Source organism: Cuculus canorus, chromosome 2 (genome assembly GCF_017976375.1).
Source record: "Cuculus canorus isolate bCucCan1 chromosome 2, bCucCan1.pri, whole genome shotgun sequence".
NCBI lineage: Eukaryota > Metazoa > Chordata > Aves > Cuculiformes > Cuculidae > Cuculus > Cuculus canorus.
This window is the reverse complement of record NC_071402.1, coordinates 150,528,747-150,548,279: the sequence shown is the minus strand read 5'-3', so window position 1 is coordinate 150,548,279 and position 19,533 is coordinate 150,528,747. Positions and strand designations below refer to the sequence as shown.

The window sequence follows — 19,533 nt, the reverse complement described above, 5'->3', positions numbered from 1 at the left end:
TGGAGAAACTACTAGCATTAAGGCGAAGCAAAGGGAAAGATGGAGCAGGAATAATTTAAAAGAAAATTAATTTCTGCATTGATTAAACTAGATTTATATAAAGTACTGCCAGGAACAACAACAAAAAAGAAGACAAATATTAAATGAAATGTGCAAAGCTAAGAAAGAATACTCTAGTTACCATATAGATGGTTTATACTGAATAGGGTTAGAATACAGGTCTCTATTATTATCAGGAATATATTTTTATTAATAGATAAGGTATTATTCAATTACCTCATGTCACTGAAACAGCATCTTTTAAAAGTACTCAGGATTGCTAAAAAAATCAGTTTAAAAAAGATTTTATTTCTCCATCAGTGCAAGACTTTCCTCTCCTTCACCACTTTTCAAATAAGCTATCTCAATAATTCACACATTATCAAAAAAACCCCACACACTAACCTTTCTGAAGATGGAATTGTTAGGGCAATGTCTTGTATGGTTTAGGTATGCAAGTAACTGACATTTTCTGCATGAAAGTTCATAGAAGGGCACATTAAATTACGCCCTGCAGACGCACACTGCAATAGTCTATGGACTACACGCTTTCTTTTAAACAAAAAAGAATTTACAAAGGGGGTGGGATTAGATACAAACAAACAAAGGCACAGAGACATACTACTCATTTTATTCACTAAAGGGTAGATTGATCTGAATTTTTTCCAAAGTGCAGAAGGAATGGAATTAAATTCACAACAAATACTTCCTTTCTTGAGGATACTATTGCTAAATCTCAAAGGCATATAGAGCTAGAAAAAGTCACTTGGGAATGCATAAAAAAGAAATCTTCCTCCCTCAATTTAATTTATTTTTTTCTCTTTGATGCATTTTAATGCTTGCTACTACCTAAATTTGGTTGGACCATTATACCACCTACAATATTTTATTTATTGTGTCTATTTCAGATAGCAGCAGTATGGTCTCTAAAATTAGAAAGGAAAAACACAAAAAACACTGAACTAGGCCCTCCCTTAGCAATGGTGAGATAAAATAAAAGTTTCCAACGGCTACTAAAAAGTAACCGATCTCATACTTTAAATATCTATATGGAATGAAAGCAGTTTAGCTTTTCCTACCAGAAGCAGTCTAGGAACCTTGTGAATGACACAGACTTGCCTCATGTAAACTCACTACATGGGAAATACATGCAATCATAAGCCTCTAACTAAACAGGAGCACAAGCAAGAGCAGATTGGAGTGTGGGCTGTGAATTTGTTCACCTCGATTTACATTTACCTTCAGAGAAATCCAGCCAACAATGAAATCTGAGGGCCAAAGGGGTTTCACAGGATGGATTACAGTGCAAAAGTCCCTGGGATAGAACTGAGTAAGTGGTACAGCTTTGTCCTTAGAGCATCACAGCTCAAGTAGCTAGACCTCTGCTAACAAATCCCTGTTCTTTCAGCTGATGAGCTGTTTTTCCTGTACATTGATGCTCTGTCAGGAGGATATCTTAGCAGCCTCCCAGCTAGCTTCAAGCTACCTAAAGGGGGGACCTCTGCTTTACAAGCCTGTACGTGCTGCAGACATGATGCTACAGAGTCTGCACCAAATTCACTGTTAAGTTTGTCTGAAAACAACAGGCAAAGCCAGTGAAAAAAAGACCAAAAGACTCTTCTACCAACTGATAATGACCTTTTCACTTAATATAGATAATGGTATTATACCATGCAAGAAATCACTGCAGAAAATACAAGGACTTGGAAGATTAATTCAGAATTCAGAAACTGATGAAGAGGCCAAACCTCTTGCAGTGCCTCCTGTAGCGATGGGATAACATCAGTCCATGATCTTTTGACAGATTCACAGGCTTAAGACAATGGGCACCATCACAGTCATCTCATCTGATCTGCTGTTTCGCTAATACTTTTCTGTAACTATCTCCTATTTTCTTTCTGAGAATTAAAATAGCTTTGAAACCATTTAAGAACTACATCAGAGAAGTAAAGATGGCAAAGATAGTTAATTAACACCCTGTAGTTTACAGTGTCAAAAGCTTGATCCAGCAAAAGGGATCCTCAGAGTCTCCTTTGATCAAAACTAGTGATGACTTTGCTTCCTCACTCTGGTTGTGAGTCTGCAGCGTAACAGGATTGTCTGGGGTCTCAATGTATATCGTTCAACAATCTACATTGCTGTAATTTCTGTTGACAGAAATTTGTGAGCAGCATTTAAACACACTCCCCTCCCCCCCCCCCAAAAAAAAAAATTAAAAAAAGAAAAAAGAAAAAAGCAGAGGGGATAAATACATTGGTTTCTTTCATGTATAAGTTACTATTTAAGAAATTCACTTTTAAGTTTCAAATGTTTCTGTCTGTTCTTGGTCTCCTTAGGGATGCTCTTAGCTGCATGCTTACCCTTCAACCTTCTCCAAAAGACTCTCCTGCATGAATAATTTTTATCATTAGTTGCGTTTCCTTGCATCACTGAGGAACTTGCTAGGTTTAGTCTTCATAACTAGCTGCTGGTTGTTTTCTCTGTTTCTGACAAATCTCCATCCTATGGTTTAAAACAAAGTTTCTAAAATATTTCCTTTTGTGTAAAAAAAGTGCTAGATTGTCTTTCCTTGGCATTCATCATTAGCTCACCACAAACAGAAATGTTAGTTTTATGCACAGCGTTATGTGATAACAGTCTTGTCTCCACACATAATAGAGCAGAAAAAAATGACAGGTGGATAAACCCCAGTAACCTGATCAGTGCTGAGGGGCCCCTGCCCCAGATTATCTCTGGGCTGTCACAGCGAGCCATCAGCCATGACGCCCAGGAGTGTCATCCATCATATGAATGAATGGAAGAAGCTCTCTCGATCATCCAGCAGATTGTAGGGGTTACTGCCTACAGAGATGATGCCAAAAGGAGAATCTTTTCATTACACAAGGCATATTACGGAATGTTTAGAAAAAGAACCAGAGAGGGAGTCATTGAGGTGGACTGGGGACCAGCTGTGGTAAAACAAAGGGAAAAGTGATTAAAAGGTACCAGTAGCATGTAAGCAGGCTGGCCAGTATACTTGTCTGACCATGCCTGCTATCTGATCACCAGTCATAGAATCATAGCATGGTTTGGGTTGGAAGGGACCTTAAAGGTCATCCAGTTCCACCCCCCGCCCCCCGCTACAGGCAAAGACACCTCCCACTGGACCAGGTTGGTCAAGGCCCCATCCAACCTGGCCTTGAAAACAACTGATGATCCACAAGTTCCCTGGGAAACCTGTTCCAGTGCCTCACCACCCTCATCGTAAAGAATTTCTTCGTAATATCTAATCTTCCAATTTAAAGTCATTCCTGCTTGTCCTATCACTACATGCCCTTGTATAAACTCCTTCCCCAGCTTTCTTGCATGTCCCCTTCAGGTACTAGAAGGCCACTATAAGGTCTCCTCAGAGCCTTCTTTTCTCCAGGCTGAACAACCGCAACTCTCTCAGCCTGTCTTTGTATGAGAGGTGCTCCAGCCCTCTGATCATCCTTGTAGCCCTCCTCTGGACCCATTTCAACAGCTCCATATCTTTCTTATGCTGAGAAGAGCAGTTGCCAGTGAAGACTGAGGCAAAAATATTGTTGAGTACCTCAGCCTTCTCCTCGTCTATTGATACAAGGTCACCATTTTCATTCATCAGCTGAGGTATGCTTTATTTAACCTTCCTTTTCTGGTTGACATACCTGTAGAAGACCTTCTTGTTATTCTTTGCTTCTCTTGCCAAGTTCAGCTCTAGCTGTGCCTTGGCCTTCCTGACCCCATCCCTACACAACCAGGCAGTGTCCCTATAATCTTCCCAGGTTCCCTGTCCCTGATTGCACTGCCTGTGCAGCTCCCTCTTGGTCTTCAGTTTGACCAGCATGTCCAGACTCAGCCACTCTGGTCTCTTTCCTTCCTCACCTGATTTCCTACATGTGGGAACTGAACACTTTGTGGAAAGCATCCTTAAATATTTGCCAGATCTGTTCTTCTCCCTTGTACCTGAGGACTGTTTCCTGGGGGGTCCTACTGAGTAACTCCTTGAAGATCTGGAATTTTGCTTTCCTAAAATTTAGGGTCCTGACTATACTCCTCGACTGTCCCATATCCCTTGGGACCTTGACCTCCGTCAACGTGTGATTGCTACAGCCCAGGCTGCCTCCAACCTTGCCATCACTGATGAGCTCATTTGCATGGGTGACCATCAGGTCCATTATTGCACCCCCTCAGGATGTCCTGACTTCTCAATAAATTCTAACTATTCTTCTGGGTGAGAAGTCCTCTATTCAATACCCGTGTGTGTGTGTGTGTGTGTGTGTTCTGGTCTGAGTGTCAGCAACCAGAGTCAGACCATGGGTCCTGTGATGCCTGTTGGCAGCACCTGTTCCACCTGGCAACTGGCTAGATGTGAGGTTATTGTCCTGAGGCAGCTTCACCTCTGCCAGGCTACCAGATTTAGCAACTCCCTGATGCTACTAACAGGAACCAAAAAGTCAGCCCCCAGCAGATGGTAGAAATTGTGCAGCAAAGCTATCAGTGCTGATCAATATACCAGGGTTTATCAACTTCCCCTGTCTGAGAATAGTTTGCTCGTATTTAAATAAGCCTGTTACTTAAGGTTTCAGTGAAAGATGTTTAAACACATTTTCTGTAGGCATATGCTGGTATATTGAGCTAACTCATCTAAAGATGATTTACATAGAAACATGAAGATCTTCATCTGCCAAAAGTTGAGCATATTAGCACCAACTCAATATATTTATAACTCTAACATATGAATGTAGAGACTACTTTTACCCAAAGAAATGCAAGTGAACGGATATCTCCAGGATCCATGTATGTAACATTGCTTTATGACTCCATTGAAAGCAATCAACTAGTCCCTGGACAACTGCTAGGGGGAAGGTGAGGGGTTTTATCCCCATCATTAAAAAAAATGGTTGTTGCACTGTCCTGTATTGTATACACTGGCACGCTCACACAGAGTTTAGATAGTTTAAATTCTTGTGAACTCTACCTTCTTATTTGATAAGTATGCTCTAAAAAAATTTTGGAATACACTTTAAAATTTGCAGCATGTCCACAACCTTCTATTTATTGAGCCCAGTGTACTGAAGTACAGTGAGTAAATATTTGTGTGACAAATAGCAAGCTTGCATGAGAAATGACACAGAAGAAATGATAGAAGCAAAACCTCCAAATGCAGGGAGCTGATTTTGAATGGGTGGGAAGAGGTCTGAAAAAGAAGCAAATCTTGTTGTCCAATCAGTATTTGAGATTGAAAACTGTCAACCTATGTTTCATCTGGGACATGCTACAAATTAAGGAACCAGCCTGAATAAGGCTCCAGGCCTACACACATCATTCATAGTATCATTTCTACAGCACTCGTATCTTCAAATCATTGCACAAATAATTAATCTTTACAAGTTTACAAATCTTTACAAGCTGTTTGATAAGGCAAATTATGATTTCTATGTTAAGGGGTGGAAATTCTCTCACTACATCATGTATAAACCGACAGTTTGTGGGTAAAGGTAGGTGTTTGGTCTGAGACTTGAAGAGCATAACACTGGCACTAGAATCTTCACTTGCCAAATTATTGAGCTTAAAAATTAAATCACAGATCACATGAGATTGTCAAACCCTGTGTTTATGCTGCTAACAACCTGATTGTAATTTTACTAGGCTTTGTAGCCATGACTCGGTTAGATCTTCAAATGTATGAGTACCAGTCCTCCCAGAAAAAAATTGTTACCTAGACCAGATTCATGCAGAATGGCAAACAGGATAGAATTTACAACATCTAATTTTATATATGTAACTAAGAATGGAGGAATCACAATTTAGAAATTTCTTTTTACTCAACACTGATCATAAAATGAGTTGAGGCTGACTTACACCAACACAAACCCCTGTATTTGGCCAAATGAATTCTGTTCCTTTGCTTATGTGGGGTTGGTTGGGGAAGGGGTTGTTGAGTGTGGGGAGGTGTGTTTGTTTTTCAAGAAGATTTTAACATTTCTATTTTATGGGAAAAGAGCAACAGAGGAAAATGATCCAAAAGATTAAATACATATCTGGGATTTGAGGTTTAATTTTTGGTCTAGACTCAACCAAAAAATTTCTTGCATAACATCAAAAAATTAGATTCAATCTGTCTGTGAAACAGTGATCTTAGTTATCCCCTATTTTTCAATGGCTTTAGCTAATAAAATAATACAATAATAACAATAATTGTGAGATGTTTCAGATGCTTTTATAGTTATGCCAATAGATGGGCTATTTTGTAGCTTCAGGGAGACATTTCTTTACAAATTATTCCTAATATTTTTATGAAAGAGTTTATGCACAGAGTGAATTACATATTTCTTACTTATACATAATCCCACACATAAATATTATTAAATTTTACACTTATATAAGCAGAGTTTAAATGTATACATTGCAGAAAGGACTTTGACTTTTCACCAGTCAGTCATCAAATCAATTTCTGATGATCTTCATTCAGAACTGTACTTTAATCAGTGTTAGATAAATAAAAGTCGCACTTTTTTGAATTAAAGTTCCAGATTAAATTGAGCAATGACTGCATAATTTCGTACTAGTTAATCACAGTAATTATTATTTGCAGATAAATTCCAAGTATAGCTTTGAGCACTAGTGCACTCAGGTTTCCTAAAATAAATAATAATCCTTTCAAATAATTATCACACATTCTATTTCTTTCAGATCAATTACAAAGCATCAATTGATTTTTAACCCAGCAAGCTATGAGTAATCTTCCCTGAATGTGAAAAGGGAAAATAGGTGGAAGGTTCCTTCTAGTATCGAGGACTAAAATACAAGGTTTGCTAAATGTCTTCTCTAACCTTTGTACCCTTCAGGACTCCAGCAAACTGATTTACTTGCAACTTCTCCCCTTTCAGCACCATTGTATTGCTGATCTAACAACCGGCCATACCCCTCTGTTACAAGCCAATCAATTTATCTATTTGTTCTTCCCTTCATGATTCTGCAAAGACCTTTTAGTTTGTTAGTGATTTTTTGATGTAAATATTCTGAGTTTTTTCCCAAGCTTTTGCTTTAAAACTTATGAGAATACTCAAGACACTGAGATTTCTGCAATCACAATATTTATACATAAAATTTACCTTGAAAATAAATGTAAGTATTATAAACCCAAAGAAACAGAGACAGCAGAAAATGAATGACATTCCCTGAGGACTCTGAGATAATTTTCCCTTCTTCCCCACGCTATCTACTAGGGCCTGAAAGGCATACCAGCCTGAGGGAAACCTTAGCAGCAGGTAGGACCCATGTCTAAAGACCTCAGAGTCAAATCATGGTAAGGAATAAGAGCAATTACACTCATCTTCTAGCCCTAAAAACCTAAACCATAAACCAAAGACTCCTGCAATAAGAAATGTAGCAGTAGCGTAAGTGCAGCAGGGAACTTCCCTAGTCCTACAGCCTTCTAGTTTTTCAAGAGAAGCCTGTGGATTTTCCAGCCTCAAAGTGGAGCACTGCACTTTTGCCATCCTGGGGCTTTAAAAAAATTCACAATCAGGCTACTAGAAGGCATGAGAATATTTAAAAATCATAGCTAGTTCAAAGACTAAACAAGCAGTTTCAGCTGAGTTATTTTCACTTTCTTTTGAGATTTTGAGACTTATTTGGATCATATCTCAAACCTGTTTTCTTTCTGTGATGACTAAAAAATTATTCTGGTTCAGATGAAAGCAGTATAATCGCAATCTCCTGTAACTATTCAGCTGCAGGTATTAAGACTTTTAACAAAACTGTAACGTAAGATCATTCCTCATTGGCTTAGTGAAAAGTAGACAAGAGGAGTATTTGCTTCTATACTGATCATTTTTGCTGCCTCTCTTTTTTTTTTTGTTGGAACGGCAGCTGTAGATATAGCCATTTTTTCTTTTTCCATCTCCTTTATTTAAAGATTTCCTCAAGGCTTCCCATGCGCCCTGCTATGCAAGCACTTACACAGAGCTCACCAGCAGGGCTGCCATCAGCAGACAAGTAAGCAAGCTTTCCTTTTACAGCTGACTACCTTTAGCAATATCATTTCTCTGCTGTCCCTTCGAACCCAACAAAACTCTGCTTCTCAGTTTCTGTAGGAATGACAACAGTATAGTGTTTTTTTCAGGATTTTGGTTTGGTTTTTTTTCTCTATAAGAGAGAGGCTTGCTCTAACTACAAGGGAGAAAAGCAGGGGAATTCACATGTGATTTGAAGCCTTTACGGTTTTGCCTCAGTATATAAGGTAAACCAAGGTTTCTCTTTACGTATATGTGTCTGGCTATACATTGTTTTCAATACTAAGCCCAGGTTTGGTAGACAGGCATCACAAAGACTGATAATGGAGCATTTTGTGAATGGCAAAACCTTCAATAAGCCCAAGTGCAAGAAAAAAACTCCAAAACTATGAAAGCACTGACTGATGCTTAAGTAAAAAATGCCACCAAGTGCCCATTTTCTGAAAAACTCTTTTCTGCTGAACTGAAGTGAAACGTTTTTTACAACTCTAATCGTCAGGAAACAGACCCACAAAATCCTCTGTTTTAGTGCTATTTATCCGCTAGCAGAATCATCATCAATTGGTTAGATTCCAATTAGCAGACACTGTCTAAATATCGAAAAAAAAAATCTAAATTAGTGATGAACTTCAAGTACTTCAAAAAATCACTCAAAGAAGATCTTGCAATAAAGGGTAGACATTACAGTATTTTTGATCCACTATATGATTTAAGTTTAATGATCTTATTTCTGCCACTGTTGTACCAAGCCTCGAGCTGACAGTTGTTTGAACAGGGAAAAACAGAAAAGGAGTAACCTGATTTAGGTTTTGTTGTGTCTCATTTTACAACTTTGTGCATAACTGCATCCACACTCTCTACCTATTAGAGTTGAAGCTCTGTAATTTTAGTCTAATAATACATGTGGAATAAGGCAGAAAAACTAAGAAAAATGTATGTAAAACATTTTGATTAAAATATTTAAATCAACATACTAAATTACACTTTTGGAGTGTTAAGTTTATTTTAAATCCTTGTCTTATTTTTCTCCTTTCTTTTTCTCTTGGCCAGAGTCTTCTGATGACAGTTTTGGAGCAACTCAGAATTCACTCAGAAGTCTGCCTAGAAGCACTAAATTTCTGCAAGATTCAGCTAAACTTCATAGCAGGTAAGGTATCAAAGCAACCAGAGTAGTGTTACATCTCCTGCTCCCTGACAGCAAGAAGGAAGTGACAGAGGTAAATACATTCTTGAAAGAAAATGATTTTTAAGAAGACCGAAGGCCCAAAAGCTGACAATCTAAGTTTAAGTAGGGTAAAGTACCTCCATCTTACCCTTATTTTTAATCAGAAAAGGGGAAAAAAATTACAAAGATAAGATCTTGCTACAATTATTTAATTCATAATTTATCTTATATGAAATACAAAAATAAAGTACCAAGATTTTGTTGAAGCATGCAATTAAAGTGCATAAGATAACTTCATTTTCAACTTCAAGTAGCATAGCTATATCAAACACAGCTCTTTCAGTTACTCCCCTTGCTACTTTTTCTAAATAATTAAATTTCACATTTTTTCTGCTTTCTGGAATAGCAAAAATCCTGCTTTCTCTTTTGTTTAAATCTTATTCCATTAATAACCCAATGAATCAAAGTACAAACACAGTGTCCCTCTTCTCTCTTTTTAAAGAATAGCAGTTGTATTTGATTTGCAGGAAAATGTCCCCAGGATCATTTAAAATTCATGACTGGTTACTAATTTTTAAGATAATTTTTGTTTTTGTAATTTTAAATTATAGGTAACAGGTCTGACTCAACGTCTGTTGTTTCAAAATGCTCCTTAGTAAATAGAAGTGCACAATTTGCTCCTATACGTGCTTCATTTCCAGATTTTCTTCTCTTTATCCCACTCCCCCAGGCTTCAGAGTACCCATCTCCATGGCAACACTCGATAAGGTTGGTGGGTGGTGTTATCACAGCAGGCTTTCCCACAGAAGGTCTCAGCCATATGGATTATTTATGAACTTGCATGACAGCAGCAGACCCACTGAAATACTTCTTGAGCAAGTTTTCTTGTCTCTGAAAGCCAGGGATTCAAAGCACGGCATCCTCACTGCAGTCAGTGCCCACAAGTAGAGAGTAGAGGAAGAGAACCATGAAGGTGGTCACTCATCCATCCCCAAAGCTGTCTTGCAGCTGCCTGCAAGTTTCTTTTACCCTACACTTAATGACATACGCCATAAATCATAACTGTTATATGTGCCCATCAGTGAAATCAGAAACTTATGGCTTCTGACGAGAATAATAACATTTCAGATATACCACAACTAAATAGTCGATAGAACTGATGCAGTTCTTGGGAACTGCTGTTGCAGATTCACTGTAGTAGCTCTGTGTCTCTGAGTTACTTCCTTGAAAAAAATAGCAGCTTGAGTTTGACACAATATTTTCTTCGCCTGATTTTTTCTTAAAACCTCAGTATGTTTTCTAGCTAAGGTTGTTGCATTTACACTGTATTCATGCTAATAGCACATGCCAATTATTTGAAAGAATCACTAGAATAGCAGCAGTTTCTTTAAAGTAATAGGCTGCTTTGCCTAAACATATATTTTGAGAAAGAGATATAGGGCTCTAAGGGCCTATCATATACAACCCTTTCATCCAACACTTTTAATAAATTCATCAAGCTCCATCTTAGAACAGGACAGATTTTCTCCAGGAAAGAAAAAATGTTTTAGTTTTCAAATAGACGTTTGTGTGAATTTTTTACATAGCCAATACTCAAGATTTAATTGTTGTGATTTATCTTCCCATCTATCTATATATTTATAATGTTTACATATGGACCTTAATTGGTCATGATAGGCTTCCTTTATGATCAATAAGAAGTAGGAAGCATTGAGGAATAATTCATCAGATCCATTGTCAAAAACTGCTCAAAGATTATATGAATTTTACTCTAAGCACCATAATCAGCAGTAAAAATTCACCAGTTATTTCAGCCAGCTTTTCAGAGAGGAGCAGCTTAAAAGCTGTAAGAAGGTCTTCAGATCAGCCAGCGAAGATGTTACCACTTTTATCCCACTCTTCTTTCTTCCTCATATACAATCCATCCCTAGTTAAGGTAAAATGCTCTAGATAAAAAGAGCTCCATAGTTTACAATGCTGAAACTAACTCAGCTCATTTAGAGAGGACTTGGTTAGTGCAGTTAGATCGATTGGAGGTGCCAGTAAGAAACACTATCTGGTCTTGAGAAAGAAGAGAAAACAGAAAAGTAAGGAGAATTCAGAGAAGGAAGCCAAAATCACACAATGTATGAACCACATTAAAAATACTACCTTGACAGAAGCTTTGTCATTCGTCTTCCTTGGATGCAAATTTGTGGCTGCAGACTGGGAGAGAATATTGAGATATTTAAGATATTGCTGAAGAGACTTGGCCAAGTTCATATCATTTTCCAGATTGTAATTTCGTTCATTATCTGCATTCTGGCCCACGGTCCTGCACAGCAAAAAAAAAGTAAGTTACCAGCCTGTACAATGTACAAAGTGCCCAACTATAAAAGGCACTGCAAACCACTGAAGTTAGTTCCATACCTAACAAAAAAAGACACTCAAAAGTTTAGCAACCACAAAGGTATAGAAAATTCAATGTCTCAGCAAAAGCAGTCAAAAAAAACTTGCACTTTTAACAATTTATTGCATGAATCCAAGTTAATGATCTAACAGTAAATCAAATAAAATGCCTACATCAAGGCAAAGCCACATTCAGAAGAAAATGCTTGTGAAACAAAATTATGTATGATTAAAGAGCACCCCAAAGAAATATCACATGAATCTAAGATTTTTTAAAGTTGTTGGATGATGATGAGATTCAACATCAATTCGGCCCTGCACCAACTCACAGAATATGGTAAGACTACTGTATGTGCAGACATAACTAAGCAAGCCAGCTGGGCTTAGAAATGGAACAATGAGATGGAACAAGTATCACTTCTGGTCTTCTCATGTGCCTAGGATTCACCGAATTGCAGTATTTCTGAATGGTTTAACCAGATCTTAGTGAGTTTTGCAAAGAAAAACTAAAAATGTGGTTAAACAACAGCAGTGTAGAGATGTTTATATTGGATTCAGTGCTGTGTGCAATGAATCTGAATTATTACCAGCTCTCTTCATCTATCTCAACAAGATGTCAGTGATGATGATAATTTAAATGTCAACGTCAGCAATTATTTAATTCCTTGCGTAAGGAAGCAGAGAGAGGGTTCTCAGTCTGCTTCCTTCCCTATGTGTGACACACTGTTTGAGGAAAATCACCTTTTCCTTGTCATCATTTCCTGCCCACACGGCCACACACTTCAACGTAGAGCAATGCCAGGTGGAAGAGTTTTCCACCCGAGGGAGACGAGGCATCATTTGATTTGCAACATCTCTGTGTCACTGTAAGAAAAATTTTATTCTAGTGGCCCATGTCATACAGGGGCACAGATAGAGAAAGTACCATTATGTAATTTTCCAGATCTTGGGTTTAATTACATTACTTTGTGCACAAAGTAATAGACTTCCTGCCATGCTCAGAGTTGTATCAAGTGTCTGTCTTGACTCATTTAATACCAATAAATGTAACTATTAATCTAATTTACTGTGGTGGGATTGCAATCAATAGTGCTCACACGTTTGCTCACTTTGAAGTACCACTAAAACCTTCCACCTCTTCCCAGTGTAACACAACCAACCACTCATCCTCCACACAAACTCTAGAAAAATGAAGGTTTACTCCACAGAGCATTATAACAATCTGATACAATTCACTATACTTCTTACTTCCTCCTCATCCTATTCTCATTTTTCTCTTATTCCAGAGCTCTAAATTCTGCCTTATGATGGATAGTGGACATGTAAGTAAAATAATCTGCCTCTTTTTCAACTTAAAGCTAGACTAAAACTGCTCTGCAGTTTTAGAAAGAGCTGGACAGTATGCTTTCTGCTTCAATAGAGATGAACTAATCCAAAGAGGCTCTCATCATAGAAAGCATCCCACTTGCAAACATTCCTCTTTCATTCATCAATTAATTCCAACATCTATCTTCTCCTTTCTTCTGTAACTTTGAAAAGAATGGGAAAATGGAAATACCAGACCAAATTCTGTCCCAAAAATTTCCACTGGAGCTAACAGGAACTGAATACACAGATAAAAGACAGTATTTAGGTTAGCTTTTCAAGACGTTATTTACAGTATATAACCACTCACACTGGTGGTAGAAGCAAAACCTGGTGTCTAAGATTTCTCAGTTTTCTTCCTGAGACAGTAATTACACTCAAATTGTGCTTAAATTCCACATTAGGTGTAACATTTACTGCTATAAACTTTTAAACAATCAAAATGTATAACAAAGCTAAAAACATATAAAAATGAAAAATGAAAGCAAATTAAAAAATCAAATGAAAAACATTTCATTTAATGACAAAATCCTATGAATACCTCCGAAAGATTTTTTAGTGTTTGTAGTTAACCAGTATACCACTCGTGTTGACTTTGTTAACACAGAAAGCAAAATGCATTAAATGAGCTGTTATTGCAACAGAATTAAAGTATTTCTTTTAAATATGACAAAGTGATATTGGAGTATAGATAGAAGTTACATATATAAAAGTGCCTGGTGAGTAGGAGACATATCTGTCAGCTGAGTTCTTATTGTCAGTTATTTAGAGAAATTATCAGTTTTAATTTGGCCTGAAAAAAAGACTACATACAATGAACTTTAGGGCATAAAGACAATTACATATGTAATTATTTAACCACAGAAATAATTAAGCATTTCCTACGAAAAGTAGCTCTTTAGAAGCTTTTGTGTGGAACTGTCTAAATCACTGCACCTCAGATATTTCTAGAATGTTATCAACGAATAGGTAACACTCTTTTTAGAACAGGGTTTCTTCCTTTTAAATGCCCTGAGAATCTTATTACTGCATAATGATGGTTTTATTATAGAAATAATGCTATACTCTATTTCATACATTGAAGTTTGCTGGAAACATTGGTGGGTTTGCCTAATAGCACCAATGAACACAACTAACGTTTATTCCCTGTGTGAAGAATGTTGGGGTTTTTTTAATTAAATAAGAGCCCAGGAAATACCATGTACACCAGTTAGCTACCAAAGAAAGAATTTTCATCCTGAAATCAAGCTCCCAGTTTCAGCACTTTTTTAATGATGAAATCCACGTCTTCTGTTCCATCAGATTTCATATGCACTTATTTAACCTAAGTCAATTTACCTTTCAAATGTCCAAGTGTATGAGTTTATTTTCTTGCTTTCACTAGCTCTGTGGGGGTTAATGACTCATTAGTATGACTTCATATTGTCTTATTACACACTTAACCCTAATAAAAGATCCTCCTGCCATAATGTTTCTTTGATAATTAGCTACCTACACTAAGTTGCTTTTTAAATTATTTAATTATTCTCTGATAAGATTTCAGCAAGTGTATTGTACACACGGAGTATATAGCAAACTTGATCAGAATCTACAAGATGCCAGAGAAAAAGTTCCTACTGTTCTCTGACCTACAGAATATATTGCAAATAGACAACCAGAAAAATCAATTAATGCTTTAAACTGTTGGCACATAAGATAATGCTTTCAGAAGCACAGCTTGCTAACTTCAGAAAATCTATCCACAATAGGAACTGCTATAAGTGGAACATATTTGAAATTCTGATGTTCCTGAAGTGTCAATATACAAAGTGCGTTATTCGTTTCAACTAATAGTTAAAAATGCAAAAAAGCTCAAACCTGATCACAACAGAAATTCCTAAAATTGATTATCTGTTCCCAGTTTAAAACCTAAATTATTTCTTATATCTTCTTATATGTTTTATCTTACCCTCATGAATAAAATTCTATCTTACTCTCATTCTAAAAAAAATCCCCCCAGAAGATGTCCAAAATAATTTCTGATACCATGTACAGTTTATTCCTTACTGTTATGGCATTTTGTGTATCTAAGCAGTGAAAACAAGTTTATGGAGTCAACCATATGTTGATATCACCTTTATGATAATCTATAGATCAGTATCTTCTTTAGAAGTTAAGTTTCTACCTTAGTACACGCCTGATATTGCTATGATTTTAAGGAGTGCTCTTGAATCAGCAAATATGCAAAATAGGGGGTCAATTTCTATGAATTAAATCAAAGCAAAATGAGACAAAGGTAGATGAAGCCACTGGGCGGCATCAGAATTTTAATTTCCCTAGAAAAGCAATCTAGAAAAGTAGTTCTCCAGTATAAGCAATCCACATACTGTTGTATGTGAGATCTCAAGTCCAACATTCAATTCTTGCTCAACAGTGTTGGAAGCCTAAGCTTTGTCCCACTACGAAGATAGTTTTCTAACAAAAGGTACTTTATTTCAATTTCACTAATTTTGAGATTGTATTTCTTATAATCATCAGGAGAAAGCAAAATTTACAGGTTTTAACATTAAAAAATGTTATGCATTTAAAAATTTCCTTCTGTGGTTTGTGTGGTTAGATTGCACTTACAAGCCTGCAGGACAGAATAAACCCTGTAAAAGAGTATCTATACAGTATGTGTATATGAAGATTAAATAATTGCTGGTCCTACATCCATATCACTCCACAGAATTACAGATGCTGTGTCTCTTACTACTAAGAACCACTATGTCACCCCTCAATATCTTTCAAGCCATGAGGAAGATGGCTGTTATAACACAAATAACAGATAGAAATGCCCCAACATTGTTTTCTGTCATGGGAACTTGCATGAATCTCTACTTTCTGCTCAAATTTTGCAACTAAAGCTGAGAAACTATGGACTTCAAATCAATTACCACCATATTTCAGAAAAATACAAGTTGAGAAGATAATTAGCTAAGAATGTCATTCAATACTTCTTTTTGTTACTTTTTGTTGGCTTATTCTAAAGTAAAATATTTCCTACAGATAAGCTACTGTGTAAGTCTGCCTTTTCAAGCCAGTCATAAGTAGAGCTGGCTGAACTGACATTAGGCACTCCATAAACTAAATAAAAGGCCTGATGTTTTGAATTCTAAATTAACCTAAATTAACAGTGGAAGGTATATTTTCTTAACTTGATGGTAATCTGAAGAACAGGCTTGAGTGTTTTCATTCATTACTGGAAGCTAGGCAGGCGAGGCAGAAGGCCAGCCTGGCTGAGCAGGGATCTACTAGAATCGAGGCATAAAAGGATGGTGTATGGCCCATGAAAGAGGAACAGTCGACATGGGAGGACTATAGGGATGCTGTTTGCTACTGGAGGGCAGAAATTCATGTGGACAAAGCTCAAGTAGAGTTGAAGTTGGCCAGCACTGTGAATGATAATAAAAAGGGCTTTTTAAAAATTATGCTAATAACAGAAGGAGGGCCACAAAGTTGGTGAAGGGTCTAGAGGGAAAGTCGTATGAGGAGCAGCTGGAATCACTTGGTCTGTTCAGCCTGGAGAAGAGGAGACTGAGGGGGACCTCATGACAGTTTACTGCTTCCTCACAAGGGAAGGAGGAGGAGCAGGCACCGATCTCTTCTCTCTGGTGACCAATAACAGGACCTGAGGGAATGGCAGGAAGATGTGCCAGGGGAGGCTTAGGTTAGATACTAGGTAAAGATTCTTCACTCAGAAGGTGGTGAAGCACTGGAACAGGCTCCCCAGGGAAGTAGTTATGGCACCAAGCCTAACAATATCCAAGAAGCATTTGGACGATATACTCAGACACATGGTGTAAATTTTGAGATTGTCCTATGCAGGGATAGGAGTTGGACTCAATGATCCTTGTAGGTCCTTTCCAACTCAAGTAACTGTGATTCTGTCTGCTAGTTTCCAACTAGCATTTTCAGTGCTGTTGTACACAACTGGTGTCCCTTTATCATGTAGATAGTGGGTTTGGTGATGTGTTTATTTCAGCTTCAGTGTCAATTTTGTTTTTCCTCATTTGCAAATTCTCCCCAAAACCGGCAAAAACACCATGGAAGACTTACCTTGCTGTGTCAGATCCTTCAGATGCAAATAGATCAGGGCGTCTGTTGTGGATTTTGTGAATAGATGCAAGTTCCTGACCAATAACGTGCTGTGTATAATCATCTTGCCAGGTAAAACCTGATAAACAATGAAACAAACAAAAAGGCATGAAAACCTCTATTGAACAACTTGAAAGTCTGGCAAACTATATAAACATGTGTCCTATATAAACAATATCAAACAAAAGAAGAAAGAAGTTTTGTTCAATTGGAATGTAAGAGTGAACTACCAGTTCTTCTCTTCTGTATGAAAAGTTGTTAATAAAACTTTCCTTACAAGGGAAGGAAGACAGTAGATGATGTGAAAAGATTTTGAAAGATTTTACTTATATATATATATACTTGCAATCTATCTTTAATAGATAAGAAAGGTTTACTTCAGATAGCTATGGAAAGAATTAAACGCACTTGCCGGTATCTATTGAAAGGTTGCTTTGCTTTTTCCCCATTCACAGCACATTGTCCTTTCTATGTTTTCTCCATGAAAGTACATCTTTAAAACATTAAGGAATTAGTACTGCAGTAGAAATACGTATTTTGAGTTTTAGTATCACACATGTGAAGGTCACTTTCTGTTATCTTTATACTTAAATGTTATGACAAAGAAGTTTACAACAAGGAGGAAGCGCAACTATGAAGGCAAATTCCAGTGATTACTCATAATTACACACACTGTCAGTCTCATGGCAATTATACTTGAAATAATTACAGAAGTCCAAACATAATTGTTACCCAATTTGAAGATTTTAGATGTTACAGTAACATTATAGTTCATAGAACTTACCCATGCAATTATCTGTAATTATCTAATAACTAAATATCACATAATTGAAGAGAATTTCTGCTTTTACATCACGTGCAGTAAAACACCACAAAATCCTCAAATGAATTTTGATAAAAGTTCCAGATAATCATTTCCTGTAAGAAACCAGCTAATCCTCTCCAGCCTCAGGTAGTAGGGGACGTATCTGGTTGTTAGAATCAGCCTCGGATGTGGGATTTCTGGTTTAGTCCCTATTTCATACATACGTTATAAACTTCATCACTCTTTGCAGTCAATATCAGATTTGTTGGTAAAGGCAGTCTCTTAGGATGCAGCTAAAGCACCATCAGTCTCAGCAGAATCCAGAACGTAGCCACCTCACTCCTTGGATGAGTGCTTTATACAGTGAGCTATTAAAAAAAAAGCCTGTATTCGTCAGATTTTTCCACTGTATTGAGGCAGAGTTCTCTGTCTGTTTACTTAAGGTCAGGATTAAAAAAAAGAAGTCTAAACATCAGATTTGTCCATTCTGCCAAAGCAGACCGTTTTGAGCACGGAGAAGTAAAAAATACATTAATACCAAATTTTCAGCCTAAGGAGGAGATAGTTTGGTAGAAGATTAGAAAGGCCTAGGAAGTATTCAAACTGTGCAGTTGTGTGGGATTTAGACAAGTTTCAGGAAACAAAGTTCCCATTTGGGCAAGATTTAAGTGGACAAGATCCCAAACTTTATTTTTTTCATTAATGAAAATAACAATAATAAAAGATCTAGAACTAATGTAAGTATGCATGAAGGCTTTTACAAACAAAATGGTTCTCTGACACTTTTCTTTTGCTCCTACTTTCTTCCTTTCTTAAATAAAAATGTTACTCAGGTTTCTTGAGGAAACGCTTCACCTGAAATCATGTTAGAAGTTAATGGTTACAGTAAATTACTCCAGACCCTTGGGAGGGGGAAGCATCTCTATCTCTAATCTACTTTTAGTTCTGATTCATCCTTTTCAAATGCAAATCTTACCTTTTCAAATGTGCCATGTAAGTAGATGGATTCAAATAATTTCACAAATCTCAATCTAAGGCTCTGATCAGAGCCTTAGATTGAGATGTGTATGTGAATACACAAAAATGAGTGACTATGATTGTTTTGCTGTAGAGTTATTAGAATTATTTTTACTTGAAAGTGTATATATATATACACATGTTTGAGTTTACCTCTGTCACTAAACACTATATATTTCTGGTTTTTTTATAAATTCATGCACATGAAAAAACTAATATAACATTCAGATTTAGAAGAATGTGCAATAAAGAAGTTCAGCCAAAACACATACACACTAAAATCATTAGCATAGCCATACAACTACTAGTTTATGAGCTATGTGTCCAAAATCACTGCAGTTTTACTTTATGATCTAAACCAATATGACCTCTATTGAAGGCTAAAGAATAGACAATAAATAGCATAAACTTTTCTGAAAAATACACAGAATTACTCTGAAGAGTTCTGTTCACATTAAAGTAAGAACAGTTCATCTGTGGTACCTGCCTAGTGGCAGGAAAAATCATCTCTCTCTGTCCTGAGCGAAATAAATGCCTGCAGACAGAGGGGTCAACTCTTATGCTTTTATGCCTCCACAAAACAATGTTTTTAGTAAAAGAGCATAAGAAGCCATTGCAAT

General features: G+C 36.9%; 1 protein-coding gene across 1 annotated transcript in view; it reads right to left on the bottom strand.

The window, feature by feature from the left end:
• PTPRN2 (protein tyrosine phosphatase receptor type N2) overlaps positions 1-19,533 on the bottom strand; it is a 653,541-nt gene that overhangs the window by 410,623 nt on the left and 223,385 nt on the right. Inside the window, exons 4-5 of the mRNA XM_054058934.1 lie at positions 17,053-17,170; positions 11,374-11,536 (exon numbers count right to left, since the gene is read on the bottom strand). Coding sequence (XP_053914909.1) covers positions 11,374-11,536; positions 17,053-17,170 — 281 coding nt within the window. The remainder of the gene's footprint in view (positions 1-11,373; positions 11,537-17,052; positions 17,171-19,533) is intronic.